General features: G+C 42.1%; 1 protein-coding gene across 2 annotated transcripts in view; it reads right to left on the bottom strand.

Moving 5' to 3' along the window:
- Positions 1 to 271: 271 nt before the first annotated feature.
- LOC144668271 (mothers against decapentaplegic homolog 3) overlaps positions 272 to 18,182 on the bottom strand; it is a 136,351-nt gene continuing 118,440 nt past the window's right edge. For both annotated transcript variants that reach the window (XM_078530085.1, XM_078530084.1), the window contains 4 exons: positions 16,201 to 16,413; positions 12,647 to 12,784; positions 11,684 to 11,828; positions 272 to 6,189 (listed from right to left, as the gene is read on the bottom strand). In XM_078530085.1, coding sequence (XP_078386211.1) covers positions 6,066 to 6,189; positions 11,684 to 11,828; positions 12,647 to 12,784; positions 16,201 to 16,413 — 620 coding nt within the window. In that variant the 3' untranslated portion in view covers positions 272 to 6,065. The remainder of the gene's footprint in view (positions 6,190 to 11,683; positions 11,829 to 12,646; positions 12,785 to 16,200; positions 16,414 to 18,182) is intronic.

The raw sequence follows: 18,182 nt of genomic DNA on the forward strand, positions 1-18,182 counted from the left end.
CTCCTGACTCAAATATTGAATGAAGGCACAGTTGAATTTGGCTTTTTAAATTTGCCCTTCAATTATGTGGGTTCCAGTATTCACTATTTAAGTTTGCACATGAAGACTAGTGTAAAGTATCCATTGCTGTTGACAATCATAGAACTATATCTTGTTTCCAAAGATGCCCTTTTGGGTGTAAGAAATATGTAATTGTTCTCTGCTCTTAAAAGGCAGTGGTTTCCCTAAATCCATGAATAACTGATAATAACATTATCCCAATTTCTGTTGGTAACATGATAAAAATGAACTTTAATAACATTGAAACATTTACATAAACAGAAAAGAATTTTTGGCCATTTTTGAACACTTTAGAGTAGAAAACAGCAACAATGTACGAGAAAGCACCTTTTTTGTAAAATGTGAAAGTAATGCAGCATTTATCTGTTGGAACTAAATAGCTTAATGCTACTTGGAGATTCACAAGGTACCCCTACAGAACTTGATAAAATACTATGTGGGTCACAGGGTCGTCAATCTAAACTGCATCCAGGGCCTAGTAAATAACAAGCAATAAAGGTAGACATAGGTGTTCCATTGCCTTCAGTTTACAGGCCAATTTTTTTGTAAAAAATATTTGTAGAATCACATTACATTTCATTAAATAGAAAAATACACACAGCGTGGGACAGTTTTTTTGATTCCATGAGTTATCACTTCCACTGCTGTAAGCATCACAGATGCTGTTGTGGAGGGTGCTTCATGCTATGATGCACTGCACCACAAAACATGCTCGGGTAAGTCCAAAAGTAGACCCATTGAAGTTGGTTTCTGTTTAAACATTAAAATTATGAGAACCTCTTCAATACAGTACTTTAATCCACTATGCACAAAATTATTCCCTTTTAAAAAGTAAAACAAGTAACTATTGCAAATAGATTGCCTCCACAGAGCTTGGGTGAGAATATTTTTCAAATATTACTACAGCCAATGTTTGAGAGGCATGGTCTACCCTAGTTTGCCTTTTGTTCCTTGGCTGCAGGTTGTTTGATGAAGAGCAGCAGCTCCCCCAACACAAGTCAGTCTGGGCAATATATGCCTTGGAGGTACCACGTAGCTAATTTTGCACTGAGCCATTTGGGGTGTGCTTGGTTGTGCAGCCAGACTGGGACTATAACCTGCATTTCTCACACAATTTTCACACAAAGTGCTTGTTGAGGTGCTTGCCTTTTGCTAGTGTTAAAGGTCTAAAGATGTATGGACATTAAAATTACAATTCCACAATCACTTGTATATATTTGCAACCTGCTCCAATTCAGTTGGAGGTTTCTGCCTCTCTTAATTCACAATTGATGGAGGAGACTGGCACTAACAAGCTGCAATATCACTTCATTACATATTTTTCTCTTTCTTTAAAAAGTACTGCTGTGAATGCCAGGAATCAAAATATCTAAATCTACACTCATTAATACTTTCCATCAGGAATGCAATATTGTGGTTTCCCAATTCTCTGACTGCACCTGGAGGGTGAACCTGGGACTTCCCTGCTATGTACAGTTACATTCCTGGACCTACTGCTATCCAAAGCACTCAAAAGTATGAAAGAGTAGTCCAGAGACTTGGTGAGAATGTGGCAGTGGATCTTGTTGCAGTAATTGAGATTGCCTGTTGATACTGCATAATTGTAACATTAATCAAAGCCATGGGGTCCCAAGCCTCTGCCTACCTGCATCTGAATTTTATGGATTGAGATAAGTGGGATGTGTTCAACTCTACACAAAATATGCCTGTGTGGATCTCAGTAACTAGGGAGCCTTCCATAGCTTTGGCCACAAGTGTTTGAACATTTCCCTCAACATTACATCTGTACTGCAGCAGGTACAATTATGGGTGACTGAATCTTATGAAGCTCTCATTGAGTGATAGAAGGCTGTAGCTGCAGGCATAACTATCAGTGTGACGTATATACCAAATTTTCAACATTATAGAAACAATGCTGAAAATAGCTCAGGCAGTATCTATGGAGGGAGAAATAGTCATCGTTTTAGATCTATCAACCTGAAATGTTAACACTTTCTCTCTCCCCAGATGCTTGCCTAACATATTTACTTTATTTTGGATTAGTAGTACTGCATTATAAATTCATTGGAGGTTCTAAAATAGTCAAGGGACTGAAATAAAAATCAGTAAAGGAGAGATGTTCATTGTGGAAGGAGAAGTGTTAATAGGACAAATCATCTCCTCTCATTTAATGCGCTGCTTTCCAGTGGCAATTTCTGAAGTACTCATTCCCCATATATGCTTATAGACAGCAGCTCCTATGATATTAATCCTAGGAAATCCTGAGCAGACTGTTCTAATCTTTCTTGCATGTAATTTTTTTAAATAAAGGAATGAACTGTTAAGGAGTAGAATGAAAAGATTTTTTAAAATGTATATACTAAAAGGTCAGTATTACAATCTTCTCTTTAAACTTCATTTAATCAGGCCTGGAATTTTCCTCCACAAAGAATAAGTGTTACCATCTGTTCAAAAACAAAACACATGGCAATGTTTGTGACAGGCATAGAGCGGGTTTGTGGGGAGGTGTAGAATTGAGGCCAGCTGCTTTTCCTGCAGAGATGTCAAGAAAAATGGCTGGGAGAATTAGTCCAAGGTATCGCCCATACATTGTACTTGAAGCAACCAGTAGTTAGTGTGGCTCCAGGTCTCAGGTCAGCCTGCATGCTAAGTAGAGTTTCGCTGAAAAGAGCATGAATATCTGCTTAGGAGACAGGTGCCTGTTCTCTCCATCTGATGCAACTGGGGTCCAGAGAAGGGATACGCCAGGGTACCTCACAGGCTTGTTTTACCAGCGTAAGAGTATGCTATATGGCTGCTACTTTCCTAAGTGTCCCAACAGAAGTTAAGAGCTGAACTGGAGCAAGATTTATTTATGCACCACCTTCCACGTGTCTCAAACATAATTACTTTGCTGTGTTTGTCTAGTCATTGCACTTCTGTTATGCAGCAAAGTCATACAAACGACCAGTGAATCTGCTTTTGTTGGTGATGGCTGAGCAAGGAATGTTGGTTCAGACAACTTCTTTTGACTGGGATGATACAGCTTCAATTTAACATCTCATTCAAAAGAAGGCACCTCCAACTGTACTTATCCAGAGCTGTGCCAAAATAGCTATGATTGAGTACCGGCTTGAATTCACAATCTTCTGACTAAACTGGGCAAAGCTAGTACGCAATGAATCTCTCAACAATGTTCTGACGATCTAGGATAACCTTATGGCTTGGTAGCACATTGTATACCTTATTTCTTGTGTACAAGATGCTCCACCCCTACCTTTGTCAAAAAAAAATCCATAATTCAAAAATAAGACTCCTTGCAGTCAGCATAGAGGGTGAGGGCAGGAAATGTTCCACACCCTTCCACTGCAATAGAACAGGGAGTCAAGAGATTAGGATCTGGAAAATGAACAAAATTGAAGGAGCTGGAAAACAGTCCAACATGAATATTTCCCCCCACCCAACCAACCCCCTTCCCATCCAACACACTAACTCATATAATGTGACTGCCCCCCCCTCCCACTTAATCCCCAAACAAAGGTAAATTTATACACAAATGCACACAATAATACTTGCATTAAAACACCTCTGAGCACTTTACAAAAGGGGAAGAAGTGAACACCAAAGGAAGTTAGGGAACTTTTAAAGGAAAGTAGTTGAAAGAGAATTCCAAAGGGAGTGACTGGAATGGGGGAAATGACAAGAGTTCAGCTTAAAACAGCAAACTGTTACAATAAATTGCCCTACAGTTTCATTTGTTTCACCCACATATTAGATGTAAATAGTTTTGCACGAACAGGTTTACTCCTGATGGTCTAGTAAATAAAGACACCCATGCAGGTTAATCCATGACCTGTGCTGTTAATTGATCTCAGCTGGGACAGGTTCTGGGGCACTCTGATTCCCCAGAGCTAAAATAGGGCAAATATCAGTTAGCGTTTCCCCTCTGGACTGGCATCTAATGATCCTTACACACATACACATAGGACTTAGTTGTGATGGGGAAATAGATCCCTCATATTCATTATCTCAGGCAAGAAGAATTAACATCTGGGTAAGATACAGGAGGTCTGTGGAAGAAAACTGGGGAGAGGCAAGGAACAGTCTAACACTGTCTTACTATTTCTATTCCCAGGCACTGTCCCATGTTATGCTAATATAAAAGTGAAGGTAAAGTTTCTATACCCAACTCCAGGAGAATGAAGACAGTTTATTACAATACACTGGGTAAATGTAGAAATATGCATTCCTAACCCCCAATTTTCAATCCAGGAGTAGGAATTATTACCTCCACCAAACTGGCTTCCAATGTTAACAAAAGCATCAAAGCATGGATAACAATGCCTGTGAACTCGGTATAAACCGAGTGCTTTACTATTTTAAATATATGTTTAATTGAATGTGCCAGTTGTCTCAGTTCAGCCAAAGTCTCACTCTGCCCAGCAATGGAAACACAGCCTTTGTTACAATTGAATTGGACCCCTTCAGAAAAAAACTTGAAAGAAAAATAAAAATGATCACTGCAAAGGCCATCAAGTGAGGACACCAGGTTAAAAAAAATGCCGCATTTCTCTTCCCCTAATTTCTTGCCCCTTCCCCACACATAGACTGTTACGAGGATACAGTTCCACAGATTCCAGCTGTTATCTACTTGCTCAAATTGTGGGAGCCTAGCGAATACATGTTGAGGATGTCAGAGTGCAGCCTTGCCATCGGAACCCCACTCTATCCTTACCTCCTTACAGTGCGCCCCTGCCCTACCTTCACAAGCACTGAAACTCAGCAGCAAGAACCCTGGATGACTTGTCCCTCACCCAACATCCCAGGGGCAGTAAAGTCAACTATTGTGCTATAACCACTACTCGAGATCAGTCAAAAACCATACTAACCTTGGGTCTTCCTGATCTACGAGCCTTTTGAGCACAACTATTATACAGCCTCTCAGTGCCATGTTTTTACTTACATAAAATGTTATGTAAGTGCTGCAGACTGCACTGAAGCTGGTGTCAAGTTGGGGGGGGTGTGGTCAATTAGTCAAGCATAACCAATAAACATTGCTGCTCTACACACCTCTACAACTTGCATTTATATAGTGCCTTTAACTAAAAAAGCATCCCAAGGCTTCGTTGAATCCACTGAAAATGTTATCAGCATAAATCAGATGGTTCAGAAATAACAGCTGCCAGCTCCTATAACCAAGTGCTCAGAATCTGTTTCAACTGACTAGAAAGGAGAAAAATTGTAAAAGTGGGTGATTAGTGTACAGGTCAAACTTTTGTACTTCAAATAGAAAAGTAGCAGGAAAAAAGAGAACCGGCAGAAGAAATCACAAGCTTCCAGTATATTGATGATGAGAATATGCCCTGGGAAGGGCAGCTCCATTCTCCAGTCCCCAACAGTTGGTGCTATATAGCGATGGGGCCCGCAGAACCATCGTAGATTCAAAACCACCGAGTTTTGCGAGAATGGGCTGATCTGAATAGAACGGTTGCAATAGTTTCTCTGAGTGTAACAAATGGCTCAAGTTACCATGGCGATTGCAGGCAGGAACCGGCCTTCTTCCCAGGCGTAACCATCAAAAGTTCCATGAGGATGTTAAAGAATAAAAACCAGAGAGAGCGAGATCAATTTGTCTCTAGGCAACTGTACTATTCAGTCCAGTCATAGAGACAGGACATTAAGAAGTCAAATAATACAAAATGGCCAGACTTATAGTTGGCACAAAACCACCACTGACAAATTTGCCATCTGGTGGCAGGGCAAAACAAATAGTTTTTCTGCAGTTATAAAAAGAATTGAAAATTGATGTTTTGCTTTGTATGTTGTCATTTTTCGATTTCCCTTGTAAATATTTCCAAACAGCATTGCCACAAAAAGTGCTTACAGTTATCATGGGGAAGTGGCAATGATGGAACCTGGTATCACTGCAGAAGAAGCCAGTTGTTGATTTAGCTTTCTATAAATTAACAGCTACAGCTAGGCCAGTAAAATTTGGCAGGTGTCTTCCCTGAGATAACACCGATCTTTTACGACATGCTTGAACACCGAATAGCTGGAGATCCCATCTGGGTGAGGACTTTGTCCAGCCACTGCAGAGGTCCGTTCAGGTGAAGCTCGATCCAGCAAGGGGTACTGGTCACTGTCTGGCGCCTACGGAGATAAAAGGCAGGTCATAAAAAACATACACGTGGAGAATTTTAATGTGGACCCTCGCTCCCTCTGGCTCTTGAAAGTACACTTTATCGCCACCAATTTTAAACTTTGATGCTCAGGAATTGGTCTTCGCAAAAGAAGTCTTGCATTTATAGACTCATTGCATCTCAGAGTTATCCAGGTTATCTGGTCATTATCACATTGCTGTATGTGGGAGCTTGCTGTGAACAAATTAGCTGCCACGTTTCTTATGTTACAACAATGACTACACTTCAAAAGTACTTCACTGACTTTAAAATGCTTTGGGACGTCGTGTGTGAGACATGAAAGGCACTACTTGAATGGAAATCTTTTTTCCTTTTTAAATGCAAACTGAAGGGAAAATGTTTTAAACATCCCTGACATTAAAAAGAACTTTAATAATAGCTAAACCACATATAATGTTTTTCAGTTTGCAGTTATATAGAGGAATGTTATCAGTCATTATCTACCAAGTCAAAGAGGTGCAAAATCTTAAAAAATAAAAAATGCTGGAAAAACTCAGCAGGTCTGACAGCATCTGTGGAGAGAAAGACAGTTAACGTTTCTAGTCTGTATGACTCTTCTTCAGAGCTAAAGGGAAGTAGAAATGTGGTGAAATATATACTGTTTAAGACATTAAGAATTGGTCACCATCAGCATCTCCTTTAGCTAGTACCACCATTATTAACAACCCTTTGACCTTTTATTTAATGACATCTTTTGCAATCTCTCCTTTGCCTCCACCTATCACTGGCCTTCTATCCAGCTTCACCTGTTCCGACCTCCCCTGAAATCAGAGAAACTGACTGGCATGTTTTTAAGATACGAAACCATTGACTGATAGCAAATAACAGAATGCTATGGACGATTTAATGGTGGTGACAGGGGTCTCACCCACTGGCTGCAGAGCCAGTGAGAGCTCCGTGTTGCCTCCTTTTGAGAAGGCCTGTGCCAATCAGGCATTTAACTGGACAGCAGTGGATCTTTCCCAGGATCATGGACCCCCAGGGCAGAAATCTCACACCTTGAAGAGTTGTCGGCCAAAGGCTGGTAGATGTGCATTGCTCAGCAGCACCAGCGGGTGCTACTGCCAGTAATGCACCTACCCAAGGCTCAGGGTTGCCAAGGGACCCAAACCACAGGCAAGTGATGGCAGGATGAAGGTGACGGGGAGGGGGGTCACTGGGACAGGGGTCAGTAGCAAAGACAAGGGAGTGGCTATCAGCAGACTCCCCTCCCTCAATGCCAGGTCCCTTGATCAGACACTGAACGCCTTTGTACGAGGAAGCCCCCAGAAGCCCACAAGGAAGCCCGACAGGGTTTGCTTTTCAGGCTTCCCATCTGGCGAGACCAGCAATTAAGCTAATTAATTTCCCATTTAAGGGCCTCAATTGGCAGCAGGGCAGGAAGGCCGTCAATGAGCCTTCCCACCCTGAACTTAATTGAGGCAGAGGCAGGAAGGCAGCAGTTTCCCTACCCACCACCCTCCTATCCTATTAAATGCAACCCCCGCCTCCAAATTCATCTTTGGGGAGAGGGCATTAAATTCCGCCCTATAAATTAGCCCCACTAAACTTTGAACCAACCATAAACAAGGGATTCAGATACACTTGAAGGAACTAATCATCAAGGCCTGCATTTGAAGATCACCAAGAAATTGATAATACAAAACTCCCTGACTGCAATCGGCTAGAACAGGTGGATTTTAGATAATTGAAAGAAAGTATCTGAAGTCTCAACAAACTTTAGGAGATCAGTCTTGCCAACCTGGGCACCTGATGACTCCAGGAAAGGTCTAGTCGTGTTTCTTAGTTAATCTGTATTTGTGGTTAAATAAAGATAATCTCGGTGAGAAATAGTATATCCATTTTTTTTCAGCTAAAGCAGCCTTAGCACGAACTCCACGTTAACATCCACTCTAGGTGCTGCGAGAAGACAATTTCCACAATGCCAACCATCCATGCTTTCAGGTGGACAGTCAAGGTTTTGTTCCAGGCATCTCCACTTGCAGGTAAAAATCACCGAGGTCTCAAACTACCCATACAGCTTCAAGACCATGTCCTGAATCATCTTTGTTCATGTGAAATGGTGCCTTTCTGCTCTTCCTTCACCTAGCCCTGCCATGCCCCTCCTATTTGACAATTCAGGTGCTTTGATGTCGGATTTGAACTTGGTGACACACTGAAGATGGTGCCTTCAAACACATTGTCGAAATCCTGGAACTCCATGCCGAACAACACTGAGTGTACCTACATCACATGGGTTGCAGCTGTTCACCATGTTGGCTCACCACCACCTTCGCAAGGGCAATTAGCAATTAGGGATGGGCAATAAATGCTGGCCTAGCCAGCGACATCCAAATCCCATGAAAGAATAAAAAAAAACTGGTGATCTTAAGTTTCAGCAAATTAATTTCAGCCTACCTACTTGTATTGGCATTTTAATATAAACTTTATTGATAACTGAATTGCTGATCATGTAATAGTTTTGAGAGAACAGTGATTACCACCCATAGCATTGATGCAACCCCAAGCAAAGTGGGAACCGTAACCATAGAAAATATTCCTTTGTGACGATGACAGTAAAATGACAGAAGAAGAGGGAAGGAGTAGCTCTGCGACACTAAGCCGACCACTGATGTTAATTTTAGGATGATGTGAATTCACTTTAGCAATAGCTTGAGCATACCCACAGTAAATCACAAATTTTCCAAAAGAAATGAGATGCATTCTTCTGCTACATAAGTAATGGAATGTTGGGTTTTTCTGCAGCTTAATTGGTACTACACTATTTTCAGTTTGCATTTCCCAGGCCTATGTTTAGAGGTTTTCTTTTGAGTTATCATCTTTCTTGGGGCTGTATTAGCTTTTGCTGGTTGTTATGCAAGTAATCATGGCAGCCATTTTGCTACAGTTTGCTTCAAAAAGCCATGAGATGAATGATCTTTGATGGTGTTGGCAGTGGGATCAATATTAGTTAGGACGTCAGGACTTTGAATAGTCCCATAGGACCTTCACCATCTTAACATCTCTTCCAAAAGTAAGAGAGAATGTGTTGACCTTGATTATGTGCTCAAGTCCTGAAACGGGGTTGGAATCTGCAAGTAAAAATCAAATGTGTCCATCTTTCAGTTACACTGTTTCTTGCCCCTTTTTTGCGGAAGTGTTTTGAGGGAAAACAGCCTGGGTTAAAAGTGCTGTGGAATCTGATGCCGCTTCTATATTACACAGCAACATGCAACTGTGTGCACACATGTTGCCAGGTTCCTCAATGGTGTGACCTGCCCTTGTTTTGTTTTGGCCAACTCTCTCCTTAGGAGGTCGACTCTTGCTGCGATATGATCCACATATGCCACACACTCCCTTGTTTCTTCAACAAGCAGTCAGGCCTCTTGTGTACAAATACAATGTCAAATGGCCACGGCCTCCCCTGATTTTCCAGCCAGATTCAGAAGTTAGAGCCCGGTCTGATATTGTCCTCTCACTAGCCCTGGAAGACCTAGGTCAATTATAATTCTCCAAACCTGATTGACCATGACCAGCTAACTTGGCACAGAAACTGATCTGGAACCTTTGGTTTGGATGGAGCAGTCCCTAGCCATCCAGTGTCTCTGTTCTGAAGGTTGTTAAGGGAACAGCATTATTAACAACCTACATTGCAGTAGCATTCCTCATGTGCAGACAGCTCCAGGTGCTTTTAAAGGTAGCGAGAGAAGAAAAAATTAACACCGATGGAGGGGAGACAAGAAAGTCCCACTCAATGAGCAGGATTTTGAAAGGCTTTTCAACGACAGAGAAGGAAGTGGGAGGCTAAATAGAATTAGGGAAAAAGTTCCAGATGACAGGGATATGGGGGCTGCAAGAATTGTCACAGATGCTGGTCCAGGCAACAGAATATTGCTGGGAAACTCAATTTTGTTTTTAAAGAGGATGCTAATATGACATTTTAAACCATGATCTTGCTGGTGAGATTAATTTGGATGTTGAATAGACTTTTAAAAAAAACTCAACTACAAAGAACCACCATTTGGCTTAACATGGATCAAAGCTTCTTTAGAAAGGAGGAAAAAAGCAGAAGAACTGGAACAAACCTCTTTTCAGTTTATGCCCAAAGTTGCTGCAGGATTTACACGCCACACACTGTGGAGTATTTGCCTACTTCTTTAATAATTAATGATTGTTTTTTTCTCACCCACTTTGTCACAATGCCCCTAACCCCCTCGCCTTCTCAGTCCTAACTTAAAATTTTCAGTAGCGGTTCAAGGGCAGCATTGATTTTTGTGTGTCTGTGTGTTTCTGTGCGTGTTTAGCATCTGGTTGTGATTATCTAGCTGGATAGGAGCCAACGCTTTGGAGTTTGGCTGTTATTTGAATGTGGGGAGAACCAGCAAAGTCTCCAAACATCTGGTGGATTTGGAGGGTGGGTGGGAGTTGCTAATCAGAGGCAAATCAGAGCTGCTGCTGTCCCTCCTGTCTGCTAAGCACAAATGTGCAAAAGGAAATATATCTCTCGAATTACCAAGCTAATTTGGAGACATTACTGTGCAAAATTACAGTGTAATTTAGCAGAAGTGTTCCCCACTTTTGCTCCAAAGACTGGAATTAATTTTTAAAGAATGCTGATGAACTCGACATCTCGCAATGTAACCGCTGGGGGGGGGGGTGGAGGAAGAGGAAGAGGTGGGGGGAAAGAGATGGACAGCAAACATTTACACAGGACCTTTAATGCAACAAAACATTTCAAGGCACTTTACAAACAAAATTTAATACCGAGCTACTCAAGGAGATATTAGGACTAGTTCTTCATGGTGGTAGGTTTTAAGGAGCATCTTAAAGGAAAGAAAGAGAGGTGGACAGGGTGAGGAAGGGGATTCCAGAGCTTAGGGCTCAGGTAGTTGAAGGCATGGCTGTCACTGGTTTAGGCTTCAGTTCATTGTGTTCATCAAGGTGGTTTTGGGAATGTAATGTACAGTAATTTTATGTTGCTGCTCTTTTATTTTTTAATTAGATCCTTCTATCCGCTTGTAGTAACAAAAGCAGTAAGTATATTTTGGGATTGCCACCATCTGTGTGGAACCTGCCCCATGGGTGCTGGTGGCACTAATACAACCATTCAATAATGCAGTTTCAGAACACAACCAAGGAGGTTAAAAATACAAGGTGCAAGGCCCATCCCCCACTGCAATAGTGGCCCAACAAGTGCAGTGTAAATACAGCCTTGGACTCAACCTGCACCATACTTGCAAACGTCCAAGCAGTCAACCATCCCCAGAATGGAACTGGCAGAGCCATGGGGAGCAATCACCCCAGCCTGCTCCCTTGGCTGAGCACAGAGACTCCTGCTCATATTGCAAGATATACAAATCGATAACATGACCATGAGTGCCTGAAGCACCAAGTCCCTTCATTGCCAGAGCCCTGCATTATTAAAAGGCTGAGATGCATTTGGCATTAAACATTGTAAACGATACCTGTACTCTGCTCCCCAGCCTTTAACAAAGCTCATTCGGATTGTGCACATCCTGGTCAGCTGGTACACTGCTTCAAAGCCCTGGTTCACTGACTGAGCCAGCAAGGCTGCAAATTCCTGGTTATTAAAGATCTTGAGGTTGCATCCTGTTAAGGAAGAGAGCAAACTCACTGCAGATCAGAATGCACATCACTTGCCAAAACACTGCCTTCTTCCTCCCACAAAATTTCAAACCCACCACCCTGATTCCAGCTCGACGCTCCCTGCCAAGTCCTTGTGTTTGCCTATCTAAACCATCTAAACCTCTTGATTAAATGCCAACCTGTAGCTCACTCCTGGGTAACTGTTATTCCAGTAATAAAACATCTAAACCCCTTAATTAAATTCTAGCTGTAGCTCACTCCTGGTGAACTGTTATTCTACTTATAAGCCACCTGAATCCAGCCCGCAACTCACTGCAGGGAATCTGTTATTCAATAATATAAACTGTCAAATCACTTACCTTCAAATTTAACATTTGTTCAGTAGTTTGCAACAGCTCTATTGGTGAGTAAACCAGAAACCACAAGGGCTGCAGTGTATTACAAAACCAGCCTCATCATAAATTAGAGATGGACTGTGTCTTTTGACTTACACTTGTGCTAATTATTACCTCTTGGTACTCAGGAACATGTGGCCCTGGATCAGCTCCCAGGGCGATCCAAAGTCATTGCCCCTTTGCAAAGAATAGAACAACTCTTGTGTCACGAGGGACTGCACCCAATCGATGGCATCACTGCCTTGTGCAGCAAGCCTCAGTGAGGGTTAAAATAATTTGTCAGGTCATGTTTCTATGCAAGAATAAACAGTGGGGGAAGCACAATGAACAGAAAGTACTTCTCTCCCTTGCTTCCACCATCTACCCACAAGTTTCTTTTCCCATTTAACAGAGGGCAGCATACGAAATCCACTCCATCGCAGTTACCTGGCGGGATCTTGCAAACTGTTGCAGGGTGCCACCCGTAGCGCTGGTTGCAGTTCGGACTCTGAACAAAGATGGCACTGTCGCTCAGGCATTCAGCAAAGACCTCTCCCCCAATGTAGTATAGCCTGACGCCCCTGCCTGGAATACACAGGATACATGGGCAGTCAAAAACAGGCAAAAAAATAAGGCAAAGCACAGGGCCTATTCAGCATTGTTCCATGTGAAACAGTGTGTCCTTAAAAGAACCCAGCTGCATTAAACATAATCCCTTTGTTTACAAACCCAAGTATGCAAACTTAAAAAATCATGAGGTTTGGGTTGATAATTTAAGCATTTGGAGAGAACTAAAATGAAATCTAAATGAGATAAGAAACAAAAACACAGTTCTGCTGTGTGCAATGTTTTTTTTTAAAAGAAAAGTCCTTAACATTCCCTCATAGGAATGCACACATGCAGACTTCATTTCAGCAGCAGTTCCTGCACTCCCGGAGTGTCCTGGGCTTGGACCTTACATCTGACCTTTTCTTGAGCTGGGCAAATTTCATTCGTCCCACCGTCAGGACCTGAAACATGCACTTGAAATGGGCCCATAATCTCTCCTGTGCTCAGCAGCAGTCTGCTCATCATACCACAATCTGATATGCAAGACTTACCTACAGTGACCGATTAGTCACTACTATGTAAATGGACCATGCTAACATGGACAGTGAAACTGACCAATCTTTGGGGCTGTTATTCTAATAGATGGCTTTCACTACTGCAGTGAATGCTGGGAATGCTGCATCTCCATAGCTACAAGAGAGAACACACCTGCACATCCCATAATCAGACGAGCTGCAAAGTGAGAAAGAGAAATGTAGTAACAGGAAGAGGCAAGGAAACAGTACATCAGAGGGAAGAGGAGAAGATACTAAATACTACTTGGTCATTCCTTATGTCTGAAACAGAGACAGCTTGCCACTTTTAATCACCTTTATGCTTTTGGCTCAAGGTGATGTTTCAGGTACACAACTTTTGATTCAAAATCTGACAAGTGATGGTTTATCTGTTGTCAACAGTTTTGATAAATGTGTGTTTAATGGGAAAGTTTGCTCAATACACCTGTACAACAGCATCTCTTAGTTATCTCCCGTTGCCTTGCGACACTATAAAATAGGAGAGCTACCAACAATTCTCTGCTTCTCTTACGTACCAATACGTAAGAGGAGGAGTTCTGCACAAAATGTTTCCTCCCAGGTTGTCTCCAGTCAGCATTTCTAAAGTATAAAATTAAACAGGAAGAATGCTGGTGAGTGTACAGGTCTCTTCCCTTAAGAGAAACATAACCCCCTTTTTAATTAGAAAGGGAGAGATTGCTGCAGTTGACTTAAACAATGAGACAAACAGAAAGAAAGAGCTCGCATTTATATATTTAAATGGCCAGTTGACCTGTTTTTGGAGATATTGGCTGAGGGAGGAATGTTGACCAGGAGAACTCCATCCTTCTTCAAATAAATATCCAACACCAATATTTGATTATTCATTCAATAGCTATGGGCATCGCTGCCTAGGCCGACATTTACTGTCCATTAATTAGTTGCCTTGAGAATGTGCTGGTGGGCTTCCTTCTTGAACCACTGCAAGCAAATTGATTCAGCTAAGTGGCTTGCTGGGCCACTTCAGATACCAGTTAAGAATCAACCACACTGGTGTGAGACAACAACAAACTTATATACTCCCTTTAGTATGGTGAAGCACCCCAAAGGACTTCACAGAAACGATGGCAAACTGAATTTGATACTGAGGCACGTGAGGAGATATTAGGGCAGGTGGCCAAAGGTTTGGTCAAAGAGATTTGTTTTAAGGAGAGTCTAAAATAGAGCAGGGAAGTAGAGAGGTTTGGGGGTGGGGTGGGGGGGAATTCTAGAACTTAGGACTCCAGCAGCTGATGGCACAGGCGCTATTGGTGGAGTGATTAAAATTGGAAATGTGCAAGAGGCCAGAATTGGAAGAGCATTGACATCTCAATGAGTTGTAGGGCTGGAGAAGATTACAGGGGTAAGGAGTTGAAAAAGATGAGAATTTTAAAATTGAGACATTGCTTAACTGGTAGCTAAAGCAGGTCAGCAAGCACAGGGGCCATGGCAGAAGGGGTCTATGCAGAGATGCCTGCCATCTCTCACTGCTGGTCAGGACATGGCTTTCACTTCCCCTGGAATTCAAAATCTATTATCCAGTTACCTCCCACATTCTGGGAGGTACAGGATAGGGGCAGCATTTCCTTAATTGGGAAATGGAATCTGCAACATTCATTGTACCAATATCTCTTCCCACCCAGACTCTTCCAGGGATATGCAGCTACGAATGTTGGTGCCACTCTCTCCACCCTGCCATCTCAGGCAATGGGTTGTGTTTTGTGTGGGGTCCTGGGCAGCTAGTGTCAAGGTGTTTAACGATCCATTGCATCACAGGTGAGTCCAGTCTTATCTTAAGCAACATTTAGGTATCGGGTGAGGATATCACTCAAATCCTTCAGGAGAAGGAGCATTTGCTGATTTTGTTTTGCTCTGAGTTCTTACACTGGGGATACTAAAGGTTAATGTTAGCAAGCCTACTGCATGATTTCACATTACAGGTGTAAACCAGTGATGAAACCCGGGACTGTGCCAAGCATTTACCCACTGAGCCACTGGGAATTTAACCCACCACTGAATATTCCATATGAGGTGACCTTGCTGCACTTCAATGCCATAGTTATCGCATGCAAGTCCATAGTCAAAGCCTAACATTATTGTGGAGCAGAGTGAGAATCCCAGGATGAGGAACCTCACTCTGCTGTGTCATGGACTCAGTTCAGGCTTTAATATTGGTTTACATTCACAGATTAGTGTTGGTGCAAAGCTGAAACTGCTGAAAATAAAGTGTGAATCCACCCTTAACCAGAAAAGTTGCTGAGGTAACACAATCATCTCTCAACACCAACTACAACTTGCATTTGTGCAGAAACTTCACAGTAAAACAAAGAGCTTCACAGGAGCATGAAACACACAAAGTGTAACACCTAGCCATATAAGGAAATAATAGGCAGGTAATTCAAACATTTGGTCAAGGAAATAGGTTTTAAGGAGGGAGTTAAAGGATTCCAGAGCTTTGGGCCCAGGCAGCTGAAGGCACAGCCGTCAATGGTGGAGAGAAAATAAATCAGGATTGCAGAGAGGCCAAAATTGCAGAAACATGGAGATCATAGGAAGGTTGCAGGGCTGGAAGAGGTTACAGAGATAGGATGGAGTGAAAATGGAGGAGTTAAATGCAAGGATGAGAATTTTAAAATCAAGGTGTTGCTGGACCAGGAGCCAATGTAGATCGCTGAGCACAGGGGTGATAAGGAAACAGTACTTGGTGCGAGTCAGGGTACAGATGGCAGTTTTGGGATGAGCTCAAGTTTAAAGGATGTTGGTCAGTCAGGAATGCATTGGAGTAAAGCATGATCGATGCGCAATGTGTAGGTGTTGTGTACGGAGGACATCATTCTAAAGCCACCAGGAGGAATTACAATAGCCAATGTGGTCTATTACCAATGTGCCTTCTTGTCAACTCCACTGCTGCATTCCTGTTCACGTTTGACAGCAGCCCCAAGCAGAAGCGTTCAGAGTTGGATGGATCAGTAAAGCCATCCACTGTGAGAGAGGGCTGTGAAGCATGAAAAGTCTCTCCCACTCGCTGGTTCAGTTCATAGTAAGCGATGGAGCACCAGAAAGCTGGCTCACAGTAGGTGACCGGCTGCAGGTCTGTAAAAAAGAGAAAAACAAAAAAAAAAAATTAACGCAATGGATGAGGGCTTCAGATAAATGCATTGGCTGATTTTCTCCTTCCAAGACCAAGTTTCAAAGCCCGATTTGAAGTAACCCTACCAATGCCTGACAACATCACGAGCTGCACTAGGTTTCTCACTATTGCTAGTGCTCATCTTCAGAGTCAGGGAGCTGGCAAACAAATAAAATGAGGTTTCAAACCATCGCCATCGAATTATACAGCAAGAGGCCAATCAGCCCATCCAGTCTGCATTAGCCTATATCCACAAGTTATCCAGAACAATTCCACTTCCCCATAGCCATTAATATTTTTCCTTTTGATTCAACAAATCCTCTTTTAAAAGATTTCATAGACACTGCTTGAACAATGATTAGTAAAAGAAAGTTACCATTTTGCACCATCCTTTGTCTGAAGATTTTTTTTCTAATCTCCCCTTTAACAACACCTTGTGATTATCTTAAATTCATGACTGCTCCTCACTGATCACTGGGAACAATCCAAATGAACACTCGCTTCACACCCCCAATCTGACCAGCTGCAGTGAAAGAATCTTCATAAAAGAGGTAAAAGAATGTAGGAAAACGCAGTGACCAATTTATGCACAGCAAGATCCCACAAACAGCCACGGCAAAATCATCTGTTTAATTATGTTAGTCGAGGGTTAAATATTGGCCTGGACACCTAGATAACTCCCCTGCTCTTCTTCAAAGCAGTGGTTATGGGATCTTTGGCATCTGCCTGAAGGGAGGGGTATGGGACCTTGGTTTAATGTCTCATCCAAAAGACAGCACCTCTGACAATGCGGCACTCCCTCAGTGCTGCCCAACTGCAACCCTTCCAACTCTGGTAACATCTGTGCTGTAACTTTACCATTACACTTATGCCCTCCTGTCATAAGATGTCCAAAACTGCCACAGTACCCAAAAAGTTGCCTAACTAAAATCTTGTATTAATTCTTTACTTTTGAATTCTGTTTCAAAGATTTGATTTGCCCAGGACAGTATTATCTACTTGTGCTGCCTTCACACAATATCCACTCCATTTATAATCTTACAATTTAAGCTGCACTTTTTTTCCACTATTATTCCCATATATTGCTGCAAATACCTAGTTCATAATTCATGTGTTTTAGAATATAACTGTTTTAGGAATTAAAGCTTTAACTGCAGAAAACATGGGTATCTGGCTGAGAAACTGGTAAAAGCAACCCTGAAGTAAATGCAATTCAAACAAGCTTGGAGTCTCTCATGCTTAAAAGATAGGGTCATGTTAACTTAAGAGGTTAACAGCCAGAAAGGTCAGATCATAAAACAGCAGGTGGGCTCACTTAGCTCAAGAACTGGAGGCATGATGTTTGCAGTTATTTCAGTAAAGGTTAAGTTATCCACATGGTTTTCCAGAATAAAGGAAAGCTTTGAAATTAAAAGATAGTTCATTTGCATTTCTACCTGGGAACAGGCCATGTGTCACATTGCCTTGGAGATGGGTGGAGCTTAGTGAGATTTTTTGTTTTGAGTTATCTCTTGTGAATTAGGTAAGGCGTTGCCTGGAGGCAAGACTGGTTGAGAGAAGCAGCTAAGAGGCTATGTCAGCTTTGGGTGTTAGGTAACTTGCAGCTCCTTGAAAGTTGAGAGATAAAGCCAGATCTACACCTGAAGTAGAGTAAATGCTAGACCTAAAATAAAAGCAAAATACTGCGGATGCTGGAAATCTGAAACAAAAACAAAAATAGCTGGCAAAACTC

Source organism: Cetorhinus maximus, chromosome 26, assembly GCF_964194155.1.
Source record: "Cetorhinus maximus chromosome 26, sCetMax3.hap1.1, whole genome shotgun sequence".
NCBI classification, from domain to species: Eukaryota; Metazoa; Chordata; class Chondrichthyes; order Lamniformes; family Cetorhinidae; genus Cetorhinus; species Cetorhinus maximus.